This window comes from Canis aureus, chromosome 14 (genome assembly GCF_053574225.1).
Source record: "Canis aureus isolate CA01 chromosome 14, VMU_Caureus_v.1.0, whole genome shotgun sequence".
NCBI lineage: Eukaryota > Metazoa > Chordata > Mammalia > Carnivora > Canidae > Canis > Canis aureus.
Genome location: NC_135624.1, coordinates 33,813,838 through 33,841,550, shown reverse-complemented (window position 1 = coordinate 33,841,550; position 27,713 = coordinate 33,813,838). Strand labels below are relative to the sequence as shown.

The window sequence follows — 27,713 nt, the reverse complement described above, 5'->3', positions numbered from 1 at the left end:
ATCATCTCTGCTGACGAGGGCACTGGGGGCAGCTGGGGGTGGTCACAGGCCTCCTCCAGGATGCCCAGCCAGGTCCAGGGCATCTTTCAGAAATGGTCTGTGAGTACCTGTTCCTGCATGCAGACTCAGGGAGTGATGGGGTGACCTGGAAGGGTCAAGGGCAAAGGAGGACAGTGATGGGCGCCCAGAGCCCACCGTAGCCTGGGTGGAAATCTGCAGCATCGCCTGGGCGCAAAGCTCAGGACAGTTTCACAGTAGCTCCCTGGACCCCTTGGACACCTGAGCTTGGCAGGCATCTCTTGGAACCCAGATATTTTGTGGGGCATGCAGCCAGACTGTTGGTGGTTCCGAGGGACTTTTGTTAGGTTTTGGTTTTGTTTTTAAATACTGAGTACCCTTCTCCTAAGTGTGCTCCAGGGAATAGCTTCTCTGGAGATGTTCTGCAACAGCAGCATCTAATCCATAAAGCAATTTGAAGGGTACTTACTCAGAACCCCGTGTTGGAGATTCCTAGGGTGCGTTAACCCACAAGGTCTGTTATCTGAGGCCAAGTTGCATTAGTAACAACGCCACAGCAACAGCAGCAACATCTTTCAGATTTATTGAGTGCCTACCAGAGGCCCGGCTCCATTCTAAGTACTTTGTGTGTGTTGTCTCTTAATAAACTTTATTTTTTAGAACAGCTTTAGGTTCACTGCAAATTGAGCAGGAAGTATAGAGATTTCACCATCCCCAAACACATGCAACCTGCCCCACTGTTGACATCCCGCACCACAGTGGTACCTTTGTGACAGTCACCGAACTGACACAAGTAATGCCCAGAGCCCAGAGTTCACATTAGAGGTCGCTCTTGGTGTTGTACCTTCTGTGGGTACACAGAACCTATTCTTTTCAAGTTGTTGAGGCCTGTTTTATGGCCCAGAATGTTCTGCATGATCTTGAGGATGTCTATTCTTCCATTGTTGGATGTAGTAGTCTGTAGATGTCAATTATACCCAGTTGACTGATGGTGTTTTTTTTTTTTTTTAATTTATTTTATTTTATTTATTTATGATAGGCACACAGTGAGAGAGAGAGAGAGGCAGAGACATAGGCAGAGGGAGAAGCAGGCTCCATGCACTGGGAGCCCGACGTGGGATTCGATCCCGGGTCTCCGGGATCGCGCCCTGGGCCAAAGGCAGGCGCTAAACCACTGCGCCACCCAGGGATCCCCTGATGGTGTTGTTGAGTTCAACTGTGTCCTTACACATTTTCTGCCCGTTGGATCTGTCCGTTTCTGGTAGAGGGGTCTTGAAGCCTCCAGCTAAAGTAGGGGCCTCATCTAATTTTTCCTTGCCATTCTAGTTTTTGCCTCATACTTTTCAACTCTTGTTAGATGCGTATATGTTAAAGATTATTATGTCTTCTTGGAGAGTTAACCCCTTCAACATTATGTAATGCCCCTTTTTGTCACCGATAACTGTCCTTGAAGTCTGTTCTGCTTGAAATTAATAAAGCTACCTCCCTTTCTTTTGATTAGTGTTAGCCTGGTATCATCTCCTTTTAATCTGCATATGTCTTTAAAGTGGGTTTCTTACAGCCCACATATAGTTGCATCTTGCTCCTTGATCCAGTCTGGCAATTCCTGTCTTTTAATATTTAGGTCATTGATAGTCAAAGTGATTAGTGAATAGTGGAATTAATATTTATCATATTTGTTGTGTTTTCTAATTGTTGTCAATGTTCTCTATTCCTTTGTCTTCCAATCTTTTTCTTTCCCATCATTTGTAGTTTTATTTTATTTTATTTTTTAAAGATTTTATTTATTTATGAGAGACACAGAAAGAGGCAGGCAGAGACATAGGCAGAGGGAGAAGAAGGCTCCATGCAGGGAGCCTGATGTGGGATTCGATCCTGGGTCTCCAGGATCACGCCCTGGGCTGAAGGCAGATGCTCAACCGCTGAGCCACCCAGGCATCCCTTGTAGTTTTATTTTTTTAAAGATTTTATTTATTTACCTGAGAGAGTGAATGAGAGAGCAAGGTCAGGCAGGGGGAGGGGCAGAGGGAGAAGGAGAAGCAGACTCTCCCTGAGCAGAGAGCCCAATTCAGGGCTCGATGCCACGACCCTGAGATCATGACCTGAGCCATAGGCAGATGACTAACCGATTGAGCCACCCAAGCACCCCTTGTTTGGAGTTTTAATTGAGCATTTTATATGATTTCATTTTCTCTCTTCTCTTAGCATATCACTTACACTTTTTTTTTTTTTTAACTTTTTCTAGGGGTTACCCTAGAACTTGCAGTATATGTTTACATATAATCAAAGATGACTTTCAAATGGCACTGTTCTACTTTATGGATAGTGTGAGTACCTTGTAATAACAAAATAATCATAATTCCTTCTTCCTACCCCTTGTATCGTTGCTGATATTTATATCACTTATATACAAGTGTATGTATATAGAAAGCATACATTTTTGAATAGATTGTTGTGTTACTATTTTGAAGAAACTTTCTGTTAGATCAATTAAGATTAAGATAAATAAATGTTTTTATTTTACCTTCACTTCTCCATTCTCCAGTACTCTAACTTTATTTATGTGGATCAAGTTTCTGACTTTATCTTGTTTTAATATTTCTTGTAAGACAGATCTTACTGGTAACAAATTCCTTCAATTTTTGTTTGCTTCAGAAAGTTTGTTTCTCCATTTTTGAAGGATACTTCTACAGGGTACAGAATTCTGGGTTGGTGTTTTTTTTTTTTTTTTTTTTCTTTTAGCCCTGTAAATACTTCATTCCATTCTCTTGTTTACATGGTTTCTGAGAAATTAGGTTCTTATCTTTGCTCTTCTATAGATAAGATTTTTGTTTTATTTTGTTTATATCTCTGGCTTCTTTCAGTATTTTTTCTTTAACTTTGGTTTTTTGTAGTTTGCACATGATAGGTGTAGTTTATTTGGGATTACTCCTATTTGGTAGTCCCTGAGCTCTCTGGATCTGTCTTGGTGTTTGACATCCTATTAGGGAAATTGTCAGATATTATTGTTTCAAATATTTCTTCAGTTCTTTTATCTCTTTCATCTTCTCATGTTCCCATTATGTGTACATTACACCATCTGTTGTCCCACAGTCCTTGGATATTCTGTTCTGTCTTCATCAGTCTTCTTTCCTGCCTGCTTTTTAGTTTTAGAGGTTTCTTTGGAAATATCCCTAAGCTCAGGACTTCTTTCCTCAGCTGTGTTTGGTCTCCTACTACACCCATCAGACGCTTTGTTCTGTTGCAGTGATTTGATCTCTAGCATTTCTTTGTTGGTTCTTAGAATTTTCATCTCTCTGCTTACATTGCCCATCTCCTCTTGCATGCTGTCTACTTCATCCAGTAGAGCCCTGAGCATGCACGTCAGAGTAGTTTTAAATGCTCAGTCTGATAATTCCAGCATCCTTGTCATATCCGAGTCTGGTTCTGATGCTTGCTCTGTCACTTCAGACTGTGTTTTTTTTTTTTTTTTGCCTCTTGGTGTGTCTTTTTTTTTTTCTTCCTTCATAGCTGGACAGGAATGGGTCCAAGGAACTTACTGTAAATAGGCCTTTATTAATGTTTTGGTAGGGTGTGAGGGAGGGGGGGTCATTCTAGAATCCTGTGACTAGGTGTCAGTCTGTTAGTGAACCTCTCTGCTCCTGGACTGAGCTTCACCAGTGTTTTTCCCCCCCCAGTGCTCTTAGGTGAGAAAGGATGATTGAAGTGGGCTGGGTTTGGGTATGTCCTTTCTCTCACATGGAAGGCTGTAGGGGGCAGGTCGGGGTATTGCCCTTCCCCTGGGTGGCTTAGTCTCTGGTAATACCCCAACAGGTTTGGCTCGGGTAACTGGTTTCCCCTGGGGGCAGGCCTTGGGAAGAAGAATCGAATGATGTGGGGTATTTTGAAATGGTTCCTTTTCCCCTCTTCCTGTGAAGCCTGGGTTTTTCTCTGATATTCACTGTAGTGCGAAGTCAAGTGCCTGGGGAGAAAACTCAGAAAAGTGGATGCCCCTGGACATTTTAACTCTACTTGTCTATTGTGAGCTTCCAGCAGTACATTAATTCCAGTCCTAGTTTCCCTGCCCTGGGCCTCGTTCTTAGGGGGGTTTCTGCTTGTGGGTTTCTGCTCCAATAAGTTTGTGATTCTCTGCCTTCTCTCCAGTTTGCGGGGCAGTGGTTTGCCTATGACCTCCTGTCTCTTACAGATTAAGAAGAGTTGTTGTGTTTTCAGTTTGTACAGCATTTCATTTGTTGTTAGGATGAAGTGGAGACTTCTGAGATTCTTACGTGCTGGACTAGAAATTGGAAGTCCCCTTTATGTGTTTTTAATTTCTTTTTTTTTCCTCCTAACAAGGAGGCTACTTTTATTGCCATTTTACAAAGAAACCAGGGCATTGACAGGTGAAGTCACTTGCCCAAAGTTCCCCCAGCTAATAAGTGGTGAAACCAGGGTTTGAACCTAGGGACTTGGAGCCCTGATTCTGTACTCCTAGTCACTGTCTTAGGGGAGCAGGAACTCGGGAGTACAGAGGTCTAGTTTGGATGGCCACCTCTGCCCTTGGGGAGGTAGTGTGACCTTGGGCAGCTTCTCAAATGCCTCATGGGGTGTGGTATGTAGAGCGCAGCACTCTGCATGAATAAGTTCTTCAGAAATGGTCACTATTGTTGCTATTATTATATATTGGTATAAGGAGACTGCATTTTGGGGCGGCTTATTCGTTTACTATGGCATGAGGAGTATTTGGTGCAATGCTGAGCTCCTAATAGGTAGGTGGACAGTAAATGGTGGGAATTTGTTCTATAAATTGAAGCAGTCATGGACTATTAACATCCTCTAGAACACACACAGCCCAATACCTTTCCTTGCAGTCACAGCTCCTGCATTTCTTATGGGCTTGTAAAGTTTGTTAATAATACCGATTGCACTTTGAAGCTCATTGTGGGTGTTTCTCTGCTTGGTAAGTTTGTACCGACACTGCCTCACTTGGTTGTCTTCCCTATTGGGGACACTGAGGGTGGGAGCAAACTCACACACAAAGCTGTGTGCCGTCTGGTAGCCTCTCCCAGGTGTGGATCACCTGTAGCACAGATAGAGTCCAGCTACAGCCCTTTCCCTTGGTCAGCTCACCTGTGTTAGTGCCTAGAGCCCCTGGACTGCCAAGTGGCATAAACAACGATGTTTATGGTCTCACAGTTCTGGAGGCCAGGATTCCAAGATCAAGGTGTCAGCAGGGTTACTTCCTCCTGAGGGCCATGAGAGAGAGTCTCTTCTTTGCTTCTCTCCTAGCTTCTGGTGTTTGCCAGCAATCTTTTTGTTTCTTGGCTTGCAGATTCATCACCTGGATTTCTGCCTCCTTATTTACATGGCATCCCCCCTGTATGCATGTCTGTGTCCAAATTTCCTTTTTTTAAAATAAGGACACCAGTCATATAGGAATTAAGTTTCCCCTAAGGACTTCATCTTCACTAATTGCATCTGCAATGACCCTGTTTCTAGCTCAGGTCTCATCCTGAAGTACTACTGAGGGTTAGAGCTTCAATATATGAATTTTGCAGGGGACACAGTTTAACCCATAACACCCACCCTTTGGGGAAAATTGGCATATGAAATAGCCCTACAATGAGCTGAAGGAACAGGCAAATGGGTAGAAGCTAGCTTTATGATTCACAAGAGCTGCTCCCGTGGTGGGGTGTAGCATGGCAGTTAGCCAGACCTGTGAGGCGAGGCGCAGTGTAGAGCGAACCCCTTACCTGCAGCCTCAGTGGGACACAGGCCTTGGGAATAGTAGGAGCAGCCTGGAGTGGGCATCTTGGGTTCAAAGGCCAGCGCCTCCTCTCAATGACTTGGCCTCATTTCTTAATCTGTAATGTGAGCATCATAATGCCTGCCGATTGAAAGTGATTGTGAGTCTCAGTAAAATAACTTCTGTGAAACCCCCCACACACCACGCAGAGAGCATTGGAGGACATAATACTCGTCGGGTCGTGGAGCACCGCTGGTCTGTGTGGTAGACCTCGAGGCGGAGCCCTGCCCTCTGCTGGCCTGCCCACCTCCACCGGACCGTCATGTGTAAGCCCCATCCCTCCCTTCTGAAATGGAGCCAGTACCATTCCCCAACACTCCAGAGTTCCCCGGGTGTGTGGGCCAGGTGCAGTTGGCATGTCACGTGTTTGCAGAGGTGCACTGTGGTCTAGCTGTGGTGGCGGCGGTGGCAATGGTGGCTGTGGTGGGGGAGGTGGTGGTGATGGTGGTGGTTTTTTCATGGAGCCCAGGGTTAAATGAGACACTCCATTGATTGCACTCTCTTTCTGTTAAGGATAAAAGGAGTTATTCTTGTCCAGTGTGTGAAAAGTCTTTTTCAGAAGACCGACTGATAAAGTCGCACATCAAGACCAACCATCCCGGTAAGGTTATGCATTTTGGAGAGGAGATTAATTTTAAACTGCTTATGTTTGTTTTAAAAACTCAGCATTATATATCAACTGCACGAAATGGAAATGAAGGGGGATGAAAGTATGAGTGAATTTGAGGGAAACAATTACCTTTATTTAACGGTGGGCAGTTGTTGTAATTATTCACTTCATTTTATCCCTTCATCTGGTCTTCTGATACATGTCCCCACACTCCTATCTCCCTCCTCCCTTTTAATGTCCAAGTACCTTCGGATGGGTCACTTACAAGCAGGTCTGACCTAGACTCAGCTGCCTGGGTGCCTGTGAAAAGTTTGTTGCCCATCATGGTGGTCTGTGGGGAGCCGTGCTGAGTTGGAGTGACCGTCACCTCGGGTCTCCCCACGCTGGTCTCTTCACACTCAGAGGTGTAAAGCATGAGCCATTCATACCTGTCACACCTGTTTTTTCCACCTGGGACCCATTTCTTCCCCTCTGCTCAATTACTTCCTGTTTATTCTCTGTGTTTTTCCTGAGAAATCCCGTCCTTGGGGAGGATTTGGGGACTCCCGGCTGGGAGCAGGGCTCCCCCCATACCCCACTCTTGGTGCACTGACCCCTTGTGTTCTGGTCATTGGCACTTCCCTGACCCCTGTGAGGGCTGTGGGGAGGGCTGTTAAGGGTTAAAGCCCATCCCCAGATCCCCGGTGTCATATGGGGCAGGCCCGAGAGCACAGATGCAGGTGCTGTGTATGGTATGAAGGAGGAATAGGTAAGGCGCGTGCGCTTTTCCCTTCATCCATGTGTCTTTTATATCTGCCCCTGTGTTAGGGCATTGACTCACTGGGATCATAAATGATACTGGAGAAAAGTAAAGAAATAACGGAGTTCACCAACACTCATGTTTTATCTGGGAACAGATAAAGCCTTAAGGCCTTCATCTGTGTGGGAACACATGGGTTATGGGATTCTCTGATGGCCTCATTCTACCTTTCCTGTTCCAGCCTGTGTCCAGTGTGAGCCGAGGATGCTTGTTCAGATTGGACAGACTTTGCTCATGAACATTTGTGAGGTGTTGTCTTTGGTCTAAACTTCACATATATACAAAATACAGGATAATATGAGGAACCCCCAGGTATCCTCAACAGCTCAGCTTCTGTACTTGTGAGCATTTTGTCAGACTTGTTTTATGGATCGGCCCTCAAAAGTTTTTGTTCTGGAATATCTTTTTTTTTTTTTTTTTTTTAAGATTTTATTTATTTGCGAGAGAGAGAGAGAGAGAGAGAGAGAGCGAGCAGGAGGAGAGGCAGAGGGAGAAGCAGACTCTCTGCTGAGCAGGGATCCTAATGCGGGACTCGATCCCAGGACCCCAGTATCATGACCTGAGCCAAAGCTGTCTTTGACCACTTTGACCACTGAGCCACCCAGGTGTCCCATGTTCTAGAATATCTTAAAGTATGTCTCACACATATGTAACTTCCTCATAAAAGAACGTTGGATGCATCTCCAACTAATCGGTGTCTTTTGTAACATAACCACCAGGTCACCATTAAAACAAACAATTAATGGTAATTCGTTATTCCCATTACTGTTACCTAGGATTAGTTCATTTAAGATTTCCTCAGTCAATACAAGATTGTTTGAATCAGGACCCAGACATTTTGCCTTTAGTTGTTATGTCAATTGAGTTTCTTAAATTCCGTGGGACACCCCACTCCACTTTTGTTCTCGTGACAGCGACTTATTGGAAGGGACTGGATTGGTTTTTCCTGTAGGTGATTTCATGTCCTGCATTTGTCTGATGGTGCCTCACAGTATTGTTTCTCCATCCCTCACATTTTATGCTTATGGATATTTAGATCTGAGACTTGATTAGATTCCGGTTTAATTTTTAGGCAAAAATCCTACCACATGACTCCAGGGGGCACATCTTGATTGGTCACCTGAGTGCTGCTGGGGTTGGCCAGGGCATCCAGGCAGTCTCCTATGTCTCTCGGGAGCCTATCCTCTTTGGCTTCCAATGGACCCCCCTGCTTTTCTTCCAGAGGTGTCCATGAGCACTATTTCTGAGGTTCTCGGGAGGAGGGTTCAGCTGAAAGGTCTGATTGGGAAGCGAGCCATGAAGTGCCCGTACTGTGATTTCTATTTCATGAAGAACGGCTCAGACCTCCAGCGTCATATCTGGGCTCACGAAGGTGAGTACTCATCTTTCAGGGTGGAGCACCCTTTAGTTTTGTGCTTCCATGCTTCATGTGGGGAGTACTTTAGGAGGAAGCTGTATCGCCTTGTGCCTTATAGTTAGACTTCTCCAGCTTACTGAGAAATGTGTCCACAAGCCAGCTAAGCTCAGTGATTTTAGTCACTGCCTGTTGAGTTGCAAATGCAGTTAGCAGAAGTGTGCAGTTGTATAGCTTCCGTTGGAAACGTAGTGAAAATATAGTGAAGTGTAATGAAATAAATTCCCATGATGTCTGTGCTAGACAGTGAGCTTCAGAGAACAGCACCGTCTTCATCACCTTGGTAATTGATGCCCGCTGCAGGGTGCTGGCACGGTAGGTGCTGAGGAAGTGTTGGTGTTACAGGTGAACAAAGGTGAAGAGGACAGCAGAGAGGCCTCTGGTCCAGTGTCATGGAGGAAGAATCCAGAAGGCAGGGGAGTTGCATGGAGATGAAGTAGCAGAAAGAGGAAGATAGACTGTGATTTTGGGGTGCTTGCCTATGAAGGGAAGCTTGGGGAGCACACTCTAGGAATTTGGGCAGTTGGAGGTCAGGAGGCTGCTGGAGATAGCAGGCTACCAACTTTGCTTCCCACTGTAAGGATGTGGCTCTCCTGGGGTTGCAGTGCAGAGCCAGGAGCCTGGGGAGCCCTTCTGGACTCGTGCCAAGGTGAGTTAGGAAGCTGGCATGCTGCAGGCAGGAATACAAGAGGGTTCCTGGAGAGGGTTTCGACGGCGAGGAATAGAAACACCTGTTCTCAGGCCTTGGGGATGCACCATGAGGAAGAGAGAGGTGAACAGTTCAGTACTTGATGGTATAGGGACCCAGACAGGATGGCAGGAACGGAACTCAAAGCCCAGGTGGGAGGTACTGTTTATTTACCACCATGCATGCACCTGCGCTCTGAACTCTGGGCATACCCCGTAGCCTTGTTGAAGCCTTGGCTTCCTTAACCACAGTCTTGGGTCTTGTAGACAAGGTCTGAAAATGCTGAGCACACTGTGTGTCACATCCCCCACCCCATGCTCAGTGTCGGGCACAGCATCCTTCTCCCTGTGCATGTTGTGCTAGGTGTCATGGCCTTTTGCTTCACATTTCCCCCTGGATGGCGGCCGCAGGGGCCCTGGCTTCTCAGCCTCAGAGCCCCTCGGTGTGTGCTCCAGAGTAGGTCTGCAGTGCGCGTTTGTCTAGTGGAGGGGGAGCAGCCACAGTTCCAGCCATTAGCCCAACAACAGCCAGCGTCCTAAGGCTCTGCTCAGTTTATGAAAATATGCTCTTGTGTCTGATCCTAGGTATCCAATCCCATTGATTTCTTTTTTTTTTTTTAAGATTTTATTTATTCATTCATGAGAAACAGAGAGAGAGAGAGAGCCAGAGACACAGGCAGAGGGAGAAGCAGGCCCCTTGCAGGGAGCCCGACATGGTACTCGATCCCGGATCTCCAGGATCAAGCCTTGGGCCAAAGGCAGGCGCTAAACTGCTGAGCCACCCAGGGATCCCCCAATCCCATTGATGTCTGCACAGATCCACGTTTACTTTAATTCTGGTCAACTTAACTTCGTTCAATTGAATTTAATGAACATGGCCTACAGAAACTGCTTGGAGTCTGTGCCCAAGAGGAATTCCTGGACTATGGGGAGAAGCAGGTGTGGACGACCTGCAGTGTGCTATAGCAGTTCTGATAGAGAATTCCAAGAGATGGGGACACATGGGGACACAGAGAGGGAAGCAAGGGGACTGGCTTGGGCCAATCAGAGAAGGCCACATGCTGGAGGCTGTGGCAGGACAGGGCACGGTAGTTGGAAGGAATGCCGTGGATGAGAGCATGGCAAGGCATGTGTGCAGTGTGTTCAGGAAGGCACGTGCCCTGCTTTGTTCAACAGGGATATGCACGTATGTTCTTGGGACACATACGCATGTGCACACATAGAAGTAGGTGTATGTGTGTGTGTATGTGTGATTTTGTTATACATGGATCTGTTTTTCCTCCTCTGGTAGGTGTGAAACCCTTCAAATGTTCTTTGTGCGAGTACGCAACTCGAAGCAAGAGTAACCTCAAGGCTCATATGAATCGTCATAGCACTGAGAAAACTCACCTGTGTGACATGTGTGGCAAGAAATTCAAATCAAAAGGGACATTGAAAAGTCATAAGCTCCTTCACACTGCTGACGGTAAGTAAATAACTCCATACCATAGTGGGTTATTTTTTTTTTTTAACCCTCTCTTGAAAGTGGGATGTGAAGCTGACGTTTCAAGTCCAGCAGAAGCAGTGGATGTGTCTGCAGGCCAGAAAGAGCGGGGTCTTCTAGAATTTCGATTTTGATCAAGGGCAGAACTCCCCGTGCTCAGGACTGGAGCCGTGTCTGACCTCCACTGTGCATGGGCGGGTGGATGGCGAGCGGATGCTGCTCCAGGGAGTAAGGCACCCTCAGAAGGCCTTGACCTGAAAGTTGCAATCCTCTTCAGCCCTCTAGCCCCACCTGAGCCTGAGGGGCATTCTGATCACACCTGACCTGAGGCTTCCAAGTGGATGCTTGTCATCCAAGCAACTTCAGGGTTTGATATTCAGGCCAAAATGGGGCTCAGTTTAAAATACCAACAATACTTGGGCAAATTTGACCTTGATGAAGTACACTTATGTTGATCTCTAATTTCATTCATTCGTAAGGAACCATTGATTGAGTTCTTACTACGTCCCAGACATGCCTGGGGTATAGGATAGGGTAGGTAAGGAACAGTTGCTGCCACCAAGGGCTCTATACCCCAGTGGGGAGGAAGAGAAGCATGCAGGCCGGGCTAAAGGTGGGTGCTGTGATGGAAGGGGGCTTGGCAGCCCTGGGGAGAAGGAGAGGTGGTGGGCAGTGGTCACAGTGGCCAAGAAAGTCCCTGAGACGAGCAGAATAGAGGGAAGAAAAGCAGAATTGTTTTAGGAAGACAGGCAGCTAAACCATAAGAGGCCTTTAACGTTTTTAATTTTCTTTTAAAAACCCCAATTGTGGGAAGGTCTTGTCAGTATTCTATGTAATGAGATTAGTAAACCATATTCATAAATAAAACAACCAGATGGCTGTTTTAGCACAATTATATACAAAAATTGGAATTCACCCTAAAAATCAAGAGTGATTGCAACAATTATTTTTGATTTCCGAACTTAGGGGATGACATAGCCTTTAGGTCCTGCCTTTATTTTAAGAATGTTCTAAGGAATCCATCCTGTTGTGTGTGGGTGAGCTTGAGGGGCTTGTAGGGAGGCCACAGGCTTAGCTCGGCTTCATTAGACTTGAAGATCCAGGGCTTTCCTAGGCTGAATGAAGTCCAGGGCCATAACTATGCAGATTTAAGCAGTGTGCCGTAAATAAGAAAATCCATAAGCAAAATAATTAAAAACTCAGTGACAGTAAAGCAGTTTTGCCCTGAGTAATGAAAGCATTAAATCATGTAATTATTCATGAATTCTGTACCTTCGGAAACAATACGCCTTCCTGTTATTTCTTGACGTGGAAGCACACGAGTCACAGAATCCTGAAAAATACAGTGCCACTGTATTTTTACAATACAAGCCACTAATGACAAGTGGTTGTCCTCAGTGCTGGAGGCCTGGGGTGTCCCCTGGGCTGTGGTGGCCGGGGCGCTGTGGCCTCACGCCTGGCCCAGAGGTCTGGGTTCTGGCCTGAAAGGATTCACGGAGGTGGGGTGTGTGTCTAATCAGGGGCGTGGACAGACCGTAGTTGGATGTGGAGGGGAGGGCTGGGGCGGGGGTGGGGGCAGCAGTATCATGGCGGGCATGGCAGTGGGCAGTGACACATGCCGCCTGTCCCACCTGTCACTTCGCTCCCTGAGCTCTTCAGCAGGAGAGGGAATTCGGATGGGCAAAGATGGTGTGTACTCAAAGCGCTAAGACAATCTTCTGGAAGGGGGGAAGGCTTATAGGCATTATGAAATATTTTGTGACAAAACAGGAAATTTGGATTGTTTTTCTCTCGCTCTCTCTCTTTTTGTTTTTTGTTTTTCTGACATTTTAGGGAGTTTGAGGTATTTGTAAAGTCATGTGTTGTTTTCAGACACTCACCAGTCTGGGAAGAAGGGCATCATGCCTTAGGTGCGGTGAGAACACGACCAGAATGGAGGGGCCTGCTGCCTCAGTGCGCCACCTTTCCACCCCATGTGGGCTTGAGTTTGGCAGGGCAGGATAAGGACACGACACCTTGACACCCCCTGGGTCTCTCTCGACCATGCTGTGATGAGGGCCAGTGTAGCTTCACCCGATCTAACTCGGGGGTGGTCCCTATTTCCCCATGGTTACGAGGACTCACCATGGTCTCATGTTTTCTCCAAGACCAGCTTGATACGTGGTGTGCCCAACCACATCCTGGGTGTCCCAGCTCCAGGGACGGTCTGCTCTGCAGCTGGAATCAAACGACAGGCCTACCTTTTTCCTTTCAGTTTTAAAAAAAGCTTTGAAAAAAGTTGAGTTCCATCTCCTACCCACTTTTTTGGTGCACTCACATTTTATTTGGATGGTTCCTAAAAGCTCTTTGTATCTCAGTGGTTTGACATACTGTGCACGTATTTCCCTCTAACTCAACATTTGCCTTTATGTTTTGTTAGCCACATGTTTTTATATACAGAAGTTTAAATAACCTTGCTTATTTATTTATTTATTTAGATTTTATTTATTTATTCATGAGAGACACAGAGAGAGGCAGAGACACAGGCAGAGGGAGAAGCAGGCTTCATGCAGGGAGCCCCACATGGGACTCGATCCCGGCTCTCCAGGATCACATCCTGGGCCGAAGGCAGACGCTAAACTGCTGGGCCACCCAGGGATCCCCACCTTGAATATTTATACTTACAAGTTTTATCCTTTATTTTTTTCTCTGTTGAAAGAAACCTCCCTCATCTTAGGGGAAACTTCTTTTGTAATTTCTTCAAGTTTTATTTTTGTAGTTTATAACATTTAACAATAGTTAATGTAGTTTATAACATTAAACAATATTCTTGAAATTTATTTTGGTGTGTGATGTGTGGTAGGGATCTTACTTTTTTTTTTTTTAGACAATTTTCAGTTGACTCAACATATTTATAGAGAAATCAGTCCTTTTCATTTTATTTTGGAATACCGGTCTCTGAAGATGCTGGGCACGTTCTGAGATTTTGGTCTGTTTCAACAATCTCTGTTTCTAGTATGTTGTTTTATTAGGTGCTGTTTCTATAACTGATTTTATTACACACACGTATGTTACTCTCTTTTCTTTTCTATGAACGTCTCTTAGTTTTTCTCATTTAGTTATTATTTCTTTGGATAAATTTTGAAACTGCTTGGTCAAGATAAGAAAAATACCTTCCAAAAAAAGAAAAAAGAAAAAGAAAAATACCTTCCTCTCCACCAAAGGAGGACACTCTCTCCCGCCCCAGGGATGCCCCTGTGAGCCATGTGACAACATCACACGTCCTCGAGTTCCTCAGGGAAAAGTGCTGCTACTCAGGGCTTGGTTGCCTCGATGAGGCTGTTAGCCTGGAAGCATAGAATTAGCTCCTTACTTGGAAGCAAACATTGCTTTAAAACCTGCCTGGGATGACTTGGTTTTTAGTGTATCTGTTGTATCAGTAGTGATTCCACAGCTGGTCCCCTGGAGAAGCTGTGTGGGGTAGGTAGAGCTACGACGGAGGCCTGAGTTTTTGAGTCTTGCTTGCCTCTGCCTTGTAGGGTGTGCTTGGTCAGGTAACTTTTCTGAGCCTCAGTTTCCTTCTCAGTAAAACAGGGATCATGATAGCCCTGTGTCTTCTGGGCTGGAGGGTCAAATACCAGAAAGTGCCTCCTGCTCACCTGGGCCCCACCTGCCCTTCTGGCTATTTCTTCTGGGGCTGCCTTAGCTCTGACCTCCTGCCCTCAAAGCCTGCACACTCCTAGGCTGACGTCTCCCCGGCCTGCCCATGCTTGCACACTGTTTCTGTGGAAGGCTTCCCAGCTTCTGTCTCCAGCTCTGACTGCCCGCTCAGCATCTTCACCTGCATATCTAGAAGGCATCTAAGCCTATGCGACACTTCAGCTCCTCATCTGCCCCTGACCTGCGTCTCCTGCCAGCCAGGGATCCCCAGACTCGGAACAAACACAGTAAAGGTTTTAGACTTGGAGTGCCATGTATGGTTCCTGCCATATATTCTTCTTCTTTTTGATTTGTTTTGTTTTCTTCCCACAAACCTTGAAAGCTGTCAAAGCCATTCTGAACTCCCAGCTGTGCAGAAACAGACTGGATTTGGCCCGGGGACCACAGTTGGATGACCCCTGACATACCTGTGTTGGTCACTGGCCACTCCTTGTGGTTCACTTGGGTCAGAAACCTCAGGTCATTCCCGACTGTCTCGTTCACACCCTGCCAATGGCCTGTTAGCAACTTCTGTGTGTTTTCCCTTAGTTTCCCTTTCTGGCACCCTCGTGGTGTTGTGTTTGTCCACCTCATGCGTCCTTTCTTGCTGTGGCCACCTGACGCTCTCCCTGTCTTTGGTCTTACCCCCGCAGTCAGCTCCTGGACAGTGGCCAAGCCACAGCCCGGTTGATTCTCCCTCTCAGCCCCCCATCTCCTCTGCTCTCCCCTGACCATCCTCTTTCTAGACACTTCCATCCCCTTCCTGTTCTCCTACCTGCCAGGTCCCTGCCCTCTTGGGCATTTGCCTTCCTTCTGCTGCCATGCTCTTCCCACCGAGTCCCTTACAGCCCACCAGCCCTCTGCATCATCCAGACCCCGTGAGTCCCTTAGGTGTCTCTTCCTGCCTTCTCTGTCTCGAGCGTCCTGTGTAGTTTGTGTCTGCCATGGGACTTCTCCCCAGTACCTTCAGGCTTTCTTCCATCTTTTTTACTGTTTCTCCTTAGACTTCTGTGTTCTGTGCATTATCATTTCTTTGTTCGTGACTTTCCATGTCTTCCACAAGACTGTGAGCTCCCCAGGCAGGGACTTTGGACCTACCACATTTGCTTGGTTTTGTATCCCAGGTACTTAAAACAATGACTGGCTTACAGTAGGTACTCAATAAATGTTCGTTGGTTGAATGAGCAAAACAAACAAACAAACAAACAAACAAAAAATGTGAAGGGCCTTGCAGACAGTAGTTGGGATGTAGAAACACTTGAAAAGTGCCAATTATTTTCCCCACCTCATCCCTCAGTTGTGTTACATCAAATGCTTGTGAGTTGGAGGTTGTAAAATACGATGGAAGCACTTACTAGTAAAGGAATCTTCTTGGGTTTCTCTCAATGAAGTGAAAGGAACTGAGTAGCCTCCCCTTTTACCTGCTTGTGAATCCAACTTTTCACATTTCAGGGCTTCTTTGAAGTGATGGGTCCCTGTTTGCTCATCTTGTTTCCCAGAGGAGCTCATTACTGTGCCTTAGAAGGGAGAGGTCACAGTGGGCAGAGGTTTCAGTTCAAAGGTTTGCCACTCAATATGTCCAGAGAGAGATGTTGATCTGTAAAGGGCCCAATTAAACCCTTGGGGTGTGTGGCGGCGGTATGAAAGAATTTCATGCAAAAATCCTGCTGTAGCGCATTTTCCCCTTTTTGGCTTTAAAGAGGGCCTCCGCATGTGTGGTCTAGGCTTTCCGGGGATCCCGCCACCCCCAGCAGATGGGGCAGGTACAGGGGCGCCGTGCCTTGCTGTGACATATTCCAGCGAGAATCCCCAGTCAGGAACTAAAAAGCTCTCTGAGGAGCGGTGCTAATTCCTTCGGGTCCCCTCCTGCCCCATCCAACCTGCCCTCATACCCTTGAGTTAAGATGTTTTCTGGTAAAACGTAACACAGAGGGATTCTCCAAGCTTCAAGCACTCTTGTGCGTGTCATAATTAGACAAGTCGAGCGTCGAGTGTGGAGCTGAGTTCTGAGTGGAGGAAGCACCATCCCCTCCCCGCCCCCACTCCTTCAGTTTGTGATAAGAGGTTCCACAGTGACACGTGGAAATATTCTAGGAGCTGGACGTGTGGAGTTATTTTTCTCCTCTTCCACTCTGCAAGCAGAGTCCTTGTAGGATAGAGTAGCCCCACTTAATCCGTAGTCTCTTTACTTCTAGAAACACACATTCTAGAGCCAGGAAGTTAATAAATGGAAAATTTGTATCTGAGCAGCCAGCTGGCCTTCCAAGTTCATATACAAGGCTTCGGTGAGCCTGGCCTCTGCACAGGATCCTTGTCCCTCTCACCCTGGCGCTCAAGGTGAAGGGATGGGGTGGGCATGGACACAGTGGGCTTCCATGGCTTACCCTTGCCGGCCGGTGTCTGGGTGATGGGCAGCAGCGTGCAGGCCGACGTCAGTGCCCTTCTGCATGTGCCTCCTGGCTGTGTCCACCTGAAGGTCTTCTCAGGTTTTATACACCGGAGAAGTAACAGCCCGTAGAATAAAAGGAACCATATGGCTTTCTGAACAGTCCCCTTAGACTACTACACAGATTTGTGTGTTGAATAAGGCTTGCGGACCTAAAACCTCAGTAGGGTAGAGGGGTCTCAGCGACAGATTGCAGATACCAGGCCCAGCGTCTCTGACCTCAAGCCAGTTGTGGTGCCCTGCCCTCTCCCATCCTTTTCTCTGGCTCTGGGCCGCCTTCTCTTTCTTCCCATGCCGGGATGCCGATGTCTTCCTCCTTGTCTCGAAACCGATATCTAATTACAGAGAACCATCCGTCTCTTAAGTCTGCACTTGCCTGGAGTTCTGCCGTTAAAGCACAGAGGCTGAAGCCTTCAACCGTATTTTTATTGCCGTAGCTATTTCTGTCCTGATTTGCCATTGTACAAAGTCCTGCAGATGCTAGAGCTGTGGAGATGATGCTCTGCACACTGCCGGCTGCAGCACGTGTTACGCTTTGTGGGGAGCTTTTCTTACCTTAGGCAGCACACCCCGGTGTGCCAGGCTATGTGGGGCGGCGGTAGGGCAGACCAGCTTGGAGCTACTTGTAGCCCGTACGACCTTGAACCCGTGCTTCGTGAGCCCCGTTCATTTCCTGTGGCCACTGTAACAAACGACCATACATGTAGTGGCTCGAATCAACAACAGACTTACAGTGCGACAGCCGTGGGGCTCAGAAATCTGAAATCAGGTTGTCAGCAGGGCTGCATTCTTTCTGGAGGCTCTAGGGAAGACTCTGTGTCTAGCCTTCCTTGTTTCTAGTATCTGCCCGTCTCCTTTGCCTCTATGTTCAGAGGCAGCAGCAAAGTCCTTCCAACCTGGCTGTCCCTCTGCTTCCATGATTACATCTCCTCTGTGACCCTGACCCTCTGTCTCCCATAAAGACCTTTACAATTTCATTGAGCCGATCTGGATAATAGAAGGTGATCTAGCTCAAGATCCTTAACCTGGTCACATCTGCAAAATGCCTTTTGGCATAGTAGGTAATAGGCTCTGGGGATTGGGACCTGGCTATCTTTGGGGGAGGGCACTACCGACTGCAGCGGGGTTGTGGGAAGATTATTACTTGGGTTCATGTTAAGTGTGTCAGTTCATTCTAAGTGTCAGGTGGATGTGCCTCTTCTCCTAGTGGTCAGTGTTGTCATACTGTCAACACAGGGTGGACACAGCGTATTTGTAGTGCTTCATCATCTGTGTCATTTAGGAAAGATCCACTTCTCTTCTCTCAGATATTCTCTCATTAGGAAGGCACAGTGCAAGAGTTAGTATTTAAAGAGTATCAGTGTTGAAAAAGGTAAAGTCAGTGTTCTGATAAATTTACTTATGCAAAATATCACCGTTTGCAGTAAGACTGGATCAACAATCCTGATAGGATCTTTTCACCCTCATGCCTCTAGATATTCTCACTAGTAATAGTTCTGATTTATGCAAATTTCTTTAAGTATTTTAATGCCCTTTCAAGTTTGAGGTACACATAAAATTTGATTTGGCAGGAGTGATTTCATTTAACAGGTTTTTAAACAAGGTGCCTTAAATTAGAAGAAATTGTCCATCGCTGTCTTTCTTTGTGTGCTGATGGACTCCAAATGCCAGAAGACAAAGGGCATGGTCTTATTTTCACAGGATGGTTTGAGATTTTTCTACCATTCCACCTCTCCCTAGTTTTATATAGAGCTCTATTTAAAGTAACCAAGCAGCTGGAACCGTCCTCAGGGAAGCTCATCGAGGAGATGAGGGTGTAGTAAGACACAAAGGAAGCTGACAGGTGCTATGCATTTTCTTTTTTTCTTTTTTTTTAGTTTTTTGAGATGTAATTGAAGGTGTACAGCATAGTTTTGGTATAGTGTATATATTATGAAGTGATCACCATAATACGTTTAGTTAACATCCATCACAGCACTTAGTTACAAACTCTCTTGTTATGATCAAGTATTTTTTAATTTAATATATTTGACATATAACATTGTATAAATTTAAGGTGTACAATGTGTTAGTTACATGTTTATATTTATATTATCATATGTTGCCATTATAGTAACACTGTATTTATCACATCTGCATTATAATGCAATATTGTTGTGTATATTCATTATATTGTGCATTAGTTCCCTATGGCTTATTTACTATGTTGCAAACTTGAGCCCTGCGACAACATCAGTTTTTCTCTCTTCATCCCCTGGTAGCCACCATTTTACTCGGTTTTTTTTTTTTTTTTTCCCCCAAGTTTGACATTTTTACATTCCACAGAGGAGACAGTGCTTGCCTTTATCTGACTTACCTCACTTAGCGCAATGGCATCGAGGTCCATTCATGTTGTTGCAAATGGCAAGATATTCTCCTTTCTCATAGCTGAATAATCATTGTTTACCACTTCTTTACTATCCATTCATCCATTGATAGCATTTGTCTCATTTCTGTGTCTTGACTATTGTGAACATGGGGGTACAGATAGCTGTTTGGAATCCTGTTCCTTTGCATGTTATATACCCAGTAGTGGAATTGCTAGATAGTAAATAGTAGATGGTATGGGAGATCTATTTTTAATTTTGGGGGGAAGCTCCATATTGTTTTGCATGGTGGTTGAACCATTTTACATTCCCACCAACAGAGCCCTGGAGTCCCCTTTTCTCCACATCCTCACCAGGGTACTGTGTGTTTTCTAAGTGCTGGTCACCAGGCTGGGGGCTACATATATCCTGGAGGGAACCCCCCACCACCACCACCAATAGCTGCCTGCAGGTGTGGGATAAGTGCTGCTCCCCTCTACATGGGATAGCCTCCTCCTGGGGCAGAGTGTGCAGCGAGGTTGGTGCCCCACTGGCTCTCTGGCCCTCCCTCTTGCACATTCATCTTGTCCTCCACAGAAGGAAACCCAACAGGGAGGGCAGTCCCACATCCCTCGGGGTTGGGGGTACCTGTCTTCACCTAATTCAAGGCAGAGTAACAAGGATTTCTGTTTTGCCCTCCAAATCCTGTGCCCTCTATCCTAACATGACAGGCTGGGTAAAGGGCACATCTCAGGATTCCTGGACACCAGACCCAGCACTCTCCTCTGCTGTCTGGTGCTGCTTGATTTCAGGCAATGTCCTGGCACTAGGTCCAGCCAGTGTTTCACAGGTCAGAGGTGAGCTTCATTCCATCAGCAAGTCAGCCGTGGAATGCTGGCCGAGGAGCTCACATTACCAGAGAAAGACTGCTGCCAAGGGAAAGTGGAATGCAGAGGGATGAACAGAAGGAGTGGAGGTGACCTTTCCACCCACTCCCTTCCATCTTCGAAGAGGACTTGTATCAGATCACACCTTTTGTGCTTGCTTCGGCAGCACATATACTAAAACAGATCACACCTTTTGAGGGAACTAGGAGCTGGTGGTGAAACACTGTGTCCAGAATGGGCCACAGTGTCTGCAGTGGAAAATCTCCAGCCAGCTCGGCTCTCAGAAAGATGCAGAACTGAGAGTCGGGGCAAATAGTGCCAATGGTATCTTTTTCCTTACCCCCTGCACCAGCAGCCAAGTACTCCGCAGACAATGATGCCTTTGAACACGTTTTCTTTCTTGAACTATTGGGCACGAGTTTCTGAGCCCCTTTTGGGGAAGGTAGCCTGTTTTGTTCTTGTGGTGGGGTCTTTTATCCCCTTACCTTTTTAAAATTCAAGCATCATACACATGCAAAAAAAGCGTGTACTTGGTAAGGGTACAGCCAACTGGATTGTCACAAAGGCATCTCACCTGCATCCCCTCATCCCAGGGTAAGACACAGGACATCACTAGCCCCTCTGGAGTCAGCCTTACCCTCCTACCAGCCATCCCCTTCCCTCCTCAAAGTAGCAGCTGCCTGGAATTGGAACACTGTAACCTGATCTTGCCTGTCTGAACTTCACCTAAACTGATAGGATATGTGCTCTTTTGTGTCTGCCTTCTTCCCTTTAACATTATTTGTGAGGTTCATCTGGGTTGTTATGATTTTGACCTTTAACATCTAGGCCTCTGGGTCAGGTAAGAAGAATATCCTACCTAACTGAGGCTCCAAATTCTGTGGATTGTAGCAGGGAAGACATTATTTCCTGCAGTTTGCCGCCTTCACTGTTTTTGGCAGTGTTTTTGTAGTCAGCTGGGAGTGCTTTCCTCAAGAGTGTTTCTGCAGAAGGTGGTATGGTTCTGCTTTCTTTCTCCTCCTCGCTGATAGGACTGGGCTCAGAATGACTTTTGACTGTTTGCCAAAGTTAGATTGTGCCTCTGAAGACAAGAAATGACTCCCTCGGAGATTCTTCACCAAATTAGGCCACTGTCTTCTCTTCGTGAAGAAGACGGCAAAGATGCCTGGTCAGAAGGAGTGCCGTAAGTCAGCGTATAGCCAGGCAAGGCTGGGGTTCACTTTAAAAGACAATGAATTATCTCAAAGTTCAGTTCAGGAACCACTGATACCATCTTATGGTTTCATGTTGAAAGATCTGTCTTGTTAATTGTATTTCCTAGGAGGTGGGCTGAGACATCCCAGCCTTTCAGTGATGGGATGCTAATTTATCCAAAATCTTGTTCTTTTGCCCAGAAAACAGCATTTTCTGTTTCCCCTTAAAACAGCAGTCACAAAGATCTAATAATACCTTCCTGTGAGAGTGACCACAATTCTGTTACCAAACATAAATTACTCTTTTAAAAATTCTTTTTTGGGGCATCTGAATGGCTCAGTCTATTAAGTGTCTGACTCTTGATCTCAGCTTAGGTCTTGATCTCAGGGTCATAAGTTCAAGCCCCATGTTGGGCTCCATGCTAGGCATGGAACCTCCTTTAAACAAAAAAAACTTTTTCTTTTTTTTTTTTTTTTAAAAACTTTTTCAATCATCATTCATGTTCATGTGAAAAGATTACATAGTTGTAGTTAAAGTAGATATCATCCTCATAGCCTTAAAATTAATTATCGTAATTATTGTTCATTGCTGTAGAGTCCTTGAATATTACATTTAGAGGTTGTGTAATGTCCCATGATGGTGGTAGGGGGCCCATGTGCTGCATAACCATAACTTATTTTCAGACGGTGTATTATTTTCTGTTTTCTCTTCATTAAGACTTACTTGCAAGGAGCCCTTTCTTGAGTATGAACTACTCCTTCCTGTGAATTAATTCCATAAGGACACATTTCTGGGAGCCAGGTGGCTATTTTGTCTTGGTGGTTTTAATCATGGGCTACACTGCCAACTTGCTGCTTTCAGAAAATTGTGCCAGAAATATGAAAGTGTTCTGGCTTAGCTCTTTCACATTATTAGAAATGGTCAGTGTCTTGATTTAAGATGTGTGAGATCTTACCGTGTTACTATGATTTTTAGTTATTTGATAACTCACAACTGAACAGGTAAATTTGAGAATTAAATGGATGGACTGAGTTAATTTGCATCAACATTTATATTGTTTCCTGGTTCATAGTGCTGTATGTAAGTGTTTTCTATCAGTGGACTTCTTTTTTTTTTTTTTTTTTTTTAGTGGACTTCTTTTGATGAATTTAATTAATCCTCTGTTGATGAATTGTTCACATCTTGTTTTTATGTGTTTGCTTTCTGGGGTCTTGGTGTTTTATACTCATGCACTCACTGGGTCATTCAATAGCTATGTTTGTTGAGACTCTTTTGTTGCACTTGATAGAAACTCATTTGAGGGCGGTGAAGCAGGAAAGGGGCCTTTGTTATCATGGTACCTGGGGAGCTTCTAGAGACTCCAGGGCTTTGTGTGTTTGGTTACTCCTCCCAGAGTCTTCACCTCCTCTTCAGGCTTGGTGATCCTCATCCTCCTTTCTTAGTTTGGCTCTCACGTCCTCACAGAGGCCTGTTTTTGTTCCATTTCATTTCCTGGTGCCTGTTGTGGGGAGAGAGGGAGTGTGGCTCAGTTGACACCCTGTTGTGGCATCTCCTGTAACTCACCACTAGCCCTGCAACCAGTGAGTGCTCACCACTACACACAGGGACACAGAATGAGAAGTGTACCATTCCACCTCCAGAGTACCCACAACTCAGCGAAGGTGCCAGACTGACCAGCTGGAGATGAATCGATGGGCCACTCAGATACAACAGTAGATGATATAAGAATAGTAGAACAAAACCAGAAAGCTCCTGCTGTCATGAAGCTAAATGATAAACAGGATAAATCAATACAATATATGATACAGTACAGTTGAGGTATGACACTATCTCAAATGTTGAGACCCATGTAATAGGAAAATGAAAATAGAAATATGAGACAATTCACGTTCAACACGAAAATGTTATGAGATGAGGAATTCCAAAAACGAATCCATAAAGGTGACTAGCTATAAGTGGGATGGTGGTGGGATCTGGGAAGGGCGTCCCAGGCCCTGGGAATGGCAGGTACAGAAGTCTGGGGGTGGCAGGGGTGTGCTGTGTTCTCAGAGTGGAGTATGTGGGGGGGGGCAGAGGAGGTTGCTTGTGAGCTTAGAGGAGTAGCAGGGAGCCCATCATAGGGGGTCCTGTTAGCCCTTGCAGAGGTTCATAGTTTGCTGGGGTAGAGAGAAGGCCAGAGCAGTTGCAGGGGGCAAGATGAGGAAGGCCTTCTATAGACTCTTGCACTTTATCACTTTCCCCTGCTCTGTTATTATTTTTTCTGGTTAAGGTATATTATATATAGGTTGGCTTAATTAGACCCATCCCTGAATTGTCCCTGAGAACGCCAGGGAGGTCAATGGGATGGGACTAGAGGGGCACTGCCGCAGCTGTCCTGAGTGGCCATGGTGTGTCACCTGCATGGACCCTCCAGCATCATCTCATAGGGGCTACTTCTCAGGTGTTTGCTGCTCACTGTCTGAGTCCTTCCTTGGATCACACAGGGGTTACCTCCCCACGCTTTTAATAAAGCCACCAAGTTGCAGAGAAGAAAGAGCCCAGTGTCACCCAGGGCGAACTGGACAGAACTAGAAGGAACATACTTCTTCCAGTGGCCCTTCTTCGGTACCCCTTTCTAATGGGCCACCCTCTTGTGCAGTGGCCTTTATGGTACAGATATGTCCATTGCTGTTATAAATTTTTTGTTCTCTTGGGGAATTTGTGTCATACCCTTACTAGTGAAAGGATGGTTACATGGCTCTGAATGGGAACTTTGGGGTCCAAATCCAGGCTCTGCCACTGACCATAACCTGGGAGTTGCTCAGATTCTTTTTTTTTTTTTTTTTAAGATTTTATTTATTTATTTATGATAGACATAGAGAGATAGATAGAGAGAGAGGCAGAGACACAGGAGGAGGGAGAAGCAGGCTCCATGCTGGGAGCCTGACATGGGACTCGATCCCGGGACTCCAGGATCGCGCCCTGGACCACAGGCAGGTGCCAAACCACTGAGCCACCCAGGGATCCCCAGTTGCTCAGATTCTTAATCCTAGGTCCTCATCCGTAAGAGGGGTGAGCACTGTCTGTCTCTCCAGGCTTTGGGGTGCTTGGCCGAGGTCATAGGCATCAAGTTGTAGCATGGCTGCTGGACAGTAGCTTGGGGGATAGAGCTAGCCAGATATGTTATGTGAAAAGTGGATGAACTTTTTTTACAAAAGTCACCTTTTTTTTTTTTTTTTTTTCTTTTCCTGGGCTGTGTGATCCAGATACAGACACTGATATACATTGGCCAGCCCTTTGAGGCCACTCTAGCCTCGGGTAAATACTACGTTTCCCTCTTAGTTCTCAGGAGTGTCTTGATAGAACACAACGGATAGTCTCAAAGCATTGCTCTTCTGTGATTAGTCATGGATCTCCATTGCATTATTTTAATTAGGCAGCAAAAGATTGCATCAAGTGCTCTCCTAGGCCTGTTTGATAGAGGCTGTCCGTGGTTGCTGAAACATTTATAATATTTATTGCCCGGACTTTGAGGCTTCTTTAGGGGTGGCTTTTAGGAGGTATGTTCTTTCCCTGTCTCTCACAGAACCCTGGGAGTATGTCCATAAAAGGCTGACTCTTGATCTCAACCGTGATTCCATTTATTCATTTCAGAGTACCTTATTTAGCACTTAATCTTTTACTGGCTGAGCAATGTCTATTGGTAATGAGTGAAAATACGTATCATTTTGGGGGATGGCTCTATCAGCTTTCTTCCCCCTACTCTGGTGGTGCAGAACCCAGCACCATTTTGCTCAGGCTGCCTGGCACAATGATGATGCATTTATGTGCGTCAGAAATCAGTGGAGAAGTATGGGTGGCTGAGGTTATATCCAAGATGTGTAGCAATGTGCAGCCCTGTGTTTGAAAAAAGATGACACTATATTTAAGAACAAGTGTCCAGGGGGCAAGAAATATGAATAATGTCTCTAATTATGACATGTCTGTCTTACATATGAAAAAGTTTTCCCCATACTTAGGACTTGCAAGATTAGTAGAATCTAGAATTTGGGGTTTGTTCATCTAGAATGATAGTGTCTTTGTATTAATGTATTTATACTATTATTTCTCTTTTGCTATTACTATTGAAAGTGTTATTCATGTAAGATACACAGAATTTTAGGAGTGCCTGGGTGTCTCAGTTGGTGAAGCATTTGCCTTCAGCTCAGGTTGTGATTCCAGAGCCCCACGTCAGGCTCTCTGCTCAGCAGGGAGCCTGCTTCTCCCTCTCCCTCTGCCCCTGCTCGCTCTGTCAAATAAATAAATAAAATCTTTAAAAAATGACATATAGAATTTCCTTTCTGTTCTTTGCCCAGTTCAGTTTAGTAAAATGTATAGAATGTGTCCAGTGTGCGCCCTGCACTCAGGCGCTGGGGGTGCGAGGCTGAATAAGACACAGTCCTTGTGGGCAGCCAGGGCAGCCCCAGGCTTGTGGACAGGTGGCAATGCTGCACAGGTGGGCATGGACAGAGCACATGGAGAGGGTCTCTGGGAGCATGACGGGGGCTGACTCCTAGCCCAGTTGTCAGAGATGTCATTCAGCTTGAATTGTGAGTTACGGTGAAGAATGGCCAAATGCTGAGAGGCATTGCGCCCCAGGTCTGGAAAGTATTAGCAAAGGCTTGGCAAAGGCCAGAACTGAAGATTTTTGTGTCACAGAGCCTCACATACAGAGGGGAAGGCAAACCAGAAGTCAGAGAAGAAGGGTCAGGTGGGGGGGGGGGGAGTTGGTTTGGTTCTGTAGGGCTTTCTGTTCCATGGTCTGGAACTTCATCTCTGTTCTGTGGTTGGAGTCCTTGGTGGGTGTGCAGGAAGGGCTGTGGGAGAGTTTATGTGTCAGATCATCTGGATGGAGGCTGGGGCATCCACATGGATGGATGATGGATGATGGACCGAGGGAAGGAAAGAGAGAGGGTGGGTAGGTGAGTGGATGGCTGGTTAGTGGATGGATGGATGGCAGATGGATGGGAGGGTTACCTGAAGTCAAGGAAGTCAGTTTACAGGCTTTCATCCTTATCCAGGAAAGAAGTCAGGAGGGCCTAAACCAGTGGGGAGATGTTGAAACAGAGAAATAGAGAAATATTTAGGAGGTGAAATCAGGTGCTGAGAATCTGAGATGAGTACAGTTGGAGTCATGGAGATGCTGAGGAGGCTGTCAAGTCTCTGACTTCATGATTGGGTGGGTAAAGAACTGGGAAGGCTGGAGCTGGGACCCATTTGATGGGAAAGACAGTAAGTCCAGGTCAGCACATTTGGATCAGAGGCCAAGCAGATGGTTGGATACTCAGATCTCAAGATCAGGGAATGGTAGCGGATGTAGAAGAAGGAAGAAGTAAGAGTGGAAGGTATAGATTTTGGCATTAAAGGTTTACAGAAATCCCCAGGGGAAGGTTCTATGCAAGGATGCATCTAGAAGGAGAAGAATGGGACTATGAGCAGAGCATTGTGGAATGCCGGCGTATGGAAGAAATGGATGGGAGAGGATGCCTCACGGACACTAGATACCGGCCTATTAGCAGAGCCGTATGCAGCATCGTCCAGAAGAATGCCGACAGAGATCCACCATCAGCTGGGCCTCATGGAGCTCACTGGTTTCCTTGGTGAGAGCAGGTTTCTGGTGACAGGTGCCATCAGCCAGTTTTCATCAGGTTTGAGAGGATACAGGGAGGGAGGCTGCAGGCTGCAGAGGGAGACGGCTCTCACCCAGCCCGAGAAGGCAGGATGTACCAAGCCCCTGGGAGGAGCCAGTGTTTTCTGTGGTGCCACGTGCAGTGGCTGTGCCCCTGTTTCCCCGAGAGGCTCGCACCCCTTAGAAACTGCTTGGTGAACAGTCGACAGCTAGCAGAAGTCGGGCAGATTTATATTTGATCGATATTTGTGCTATTGCATGTCATGGTTTCACTTGTGCTAACCAGGGAGTGAAAAATGTAGCATGCCCGTATGTCCATTAATTTGTTTTAACAAATACATCGTGGGCCCGTTCATCCCATCAACGAATGTTCACATGTCACTAACACGTGAATCCTCTTAAAAGAGCAGTGTGTTCCATTTCTATGTAGCTCTGTTCTCACATCCCCTCACGTCGGCCTTGCACGCTCCTGCCTGGGTTAGGCGGTCCCAGCACAGATCTTGCTGCCTTGCTGAGTGGCATTTTGCCTTCTCCTGGCTCTCGGGACAGCGCAACACTCTTGGTTGCCCTTGATGCCCTGGCAGCTGCTCCAGGGCCAGTGCTTGTCCCTCCCTGAGACCACATGCTTGGGGTCCTGGAAGGAAGACCCAGCTCCCATCTCCTGAGCACTGGGATCCACACCTCTGTGCTCCCCACATGTTCTCTTTCCTCCAGGCAGCT

The 27,713-nt window shown here is 46.2% G+C and overlaps 1 protein-coding gene across 8 annotated transcripts in view; it reads left to right on the top strand.

The window, feature by feature from the left end:
* The window catches only part of ZFAT (zinc finger and AT-hook domain containing), a 191,411-nt gene that overhangs the window by 86,994 nt on the left and 76,704 nt on the right, over window positions 1-27,713 (top strand). For 7 of the 8 annotated variants that reach the window (XM_077847339.1, XM_077847343.1, XM_077847341.1 and 4 more), the window contains 3 exons: window positions 6,317-6,404; window positions 8,435-8,584; window positions 10,605-10,778. The exons of the other annotated variant lie outside the window; for it this stretch is intronic. In XM_077847339.1, coding sequence (XP_077703465.1) covers window positions 6,317-6,404; window positions 8,435-8,584; window positions 10,605-10,778 — 412 coding nt within the window. The remainder of the gene's footprint in view (window positions 1-6,316; window positions 6,405-8,434; window positions 8,585-10,604; window positions 10,779-27,713) is intronic. 8 annotated transcript variants of the gene reach the window in all.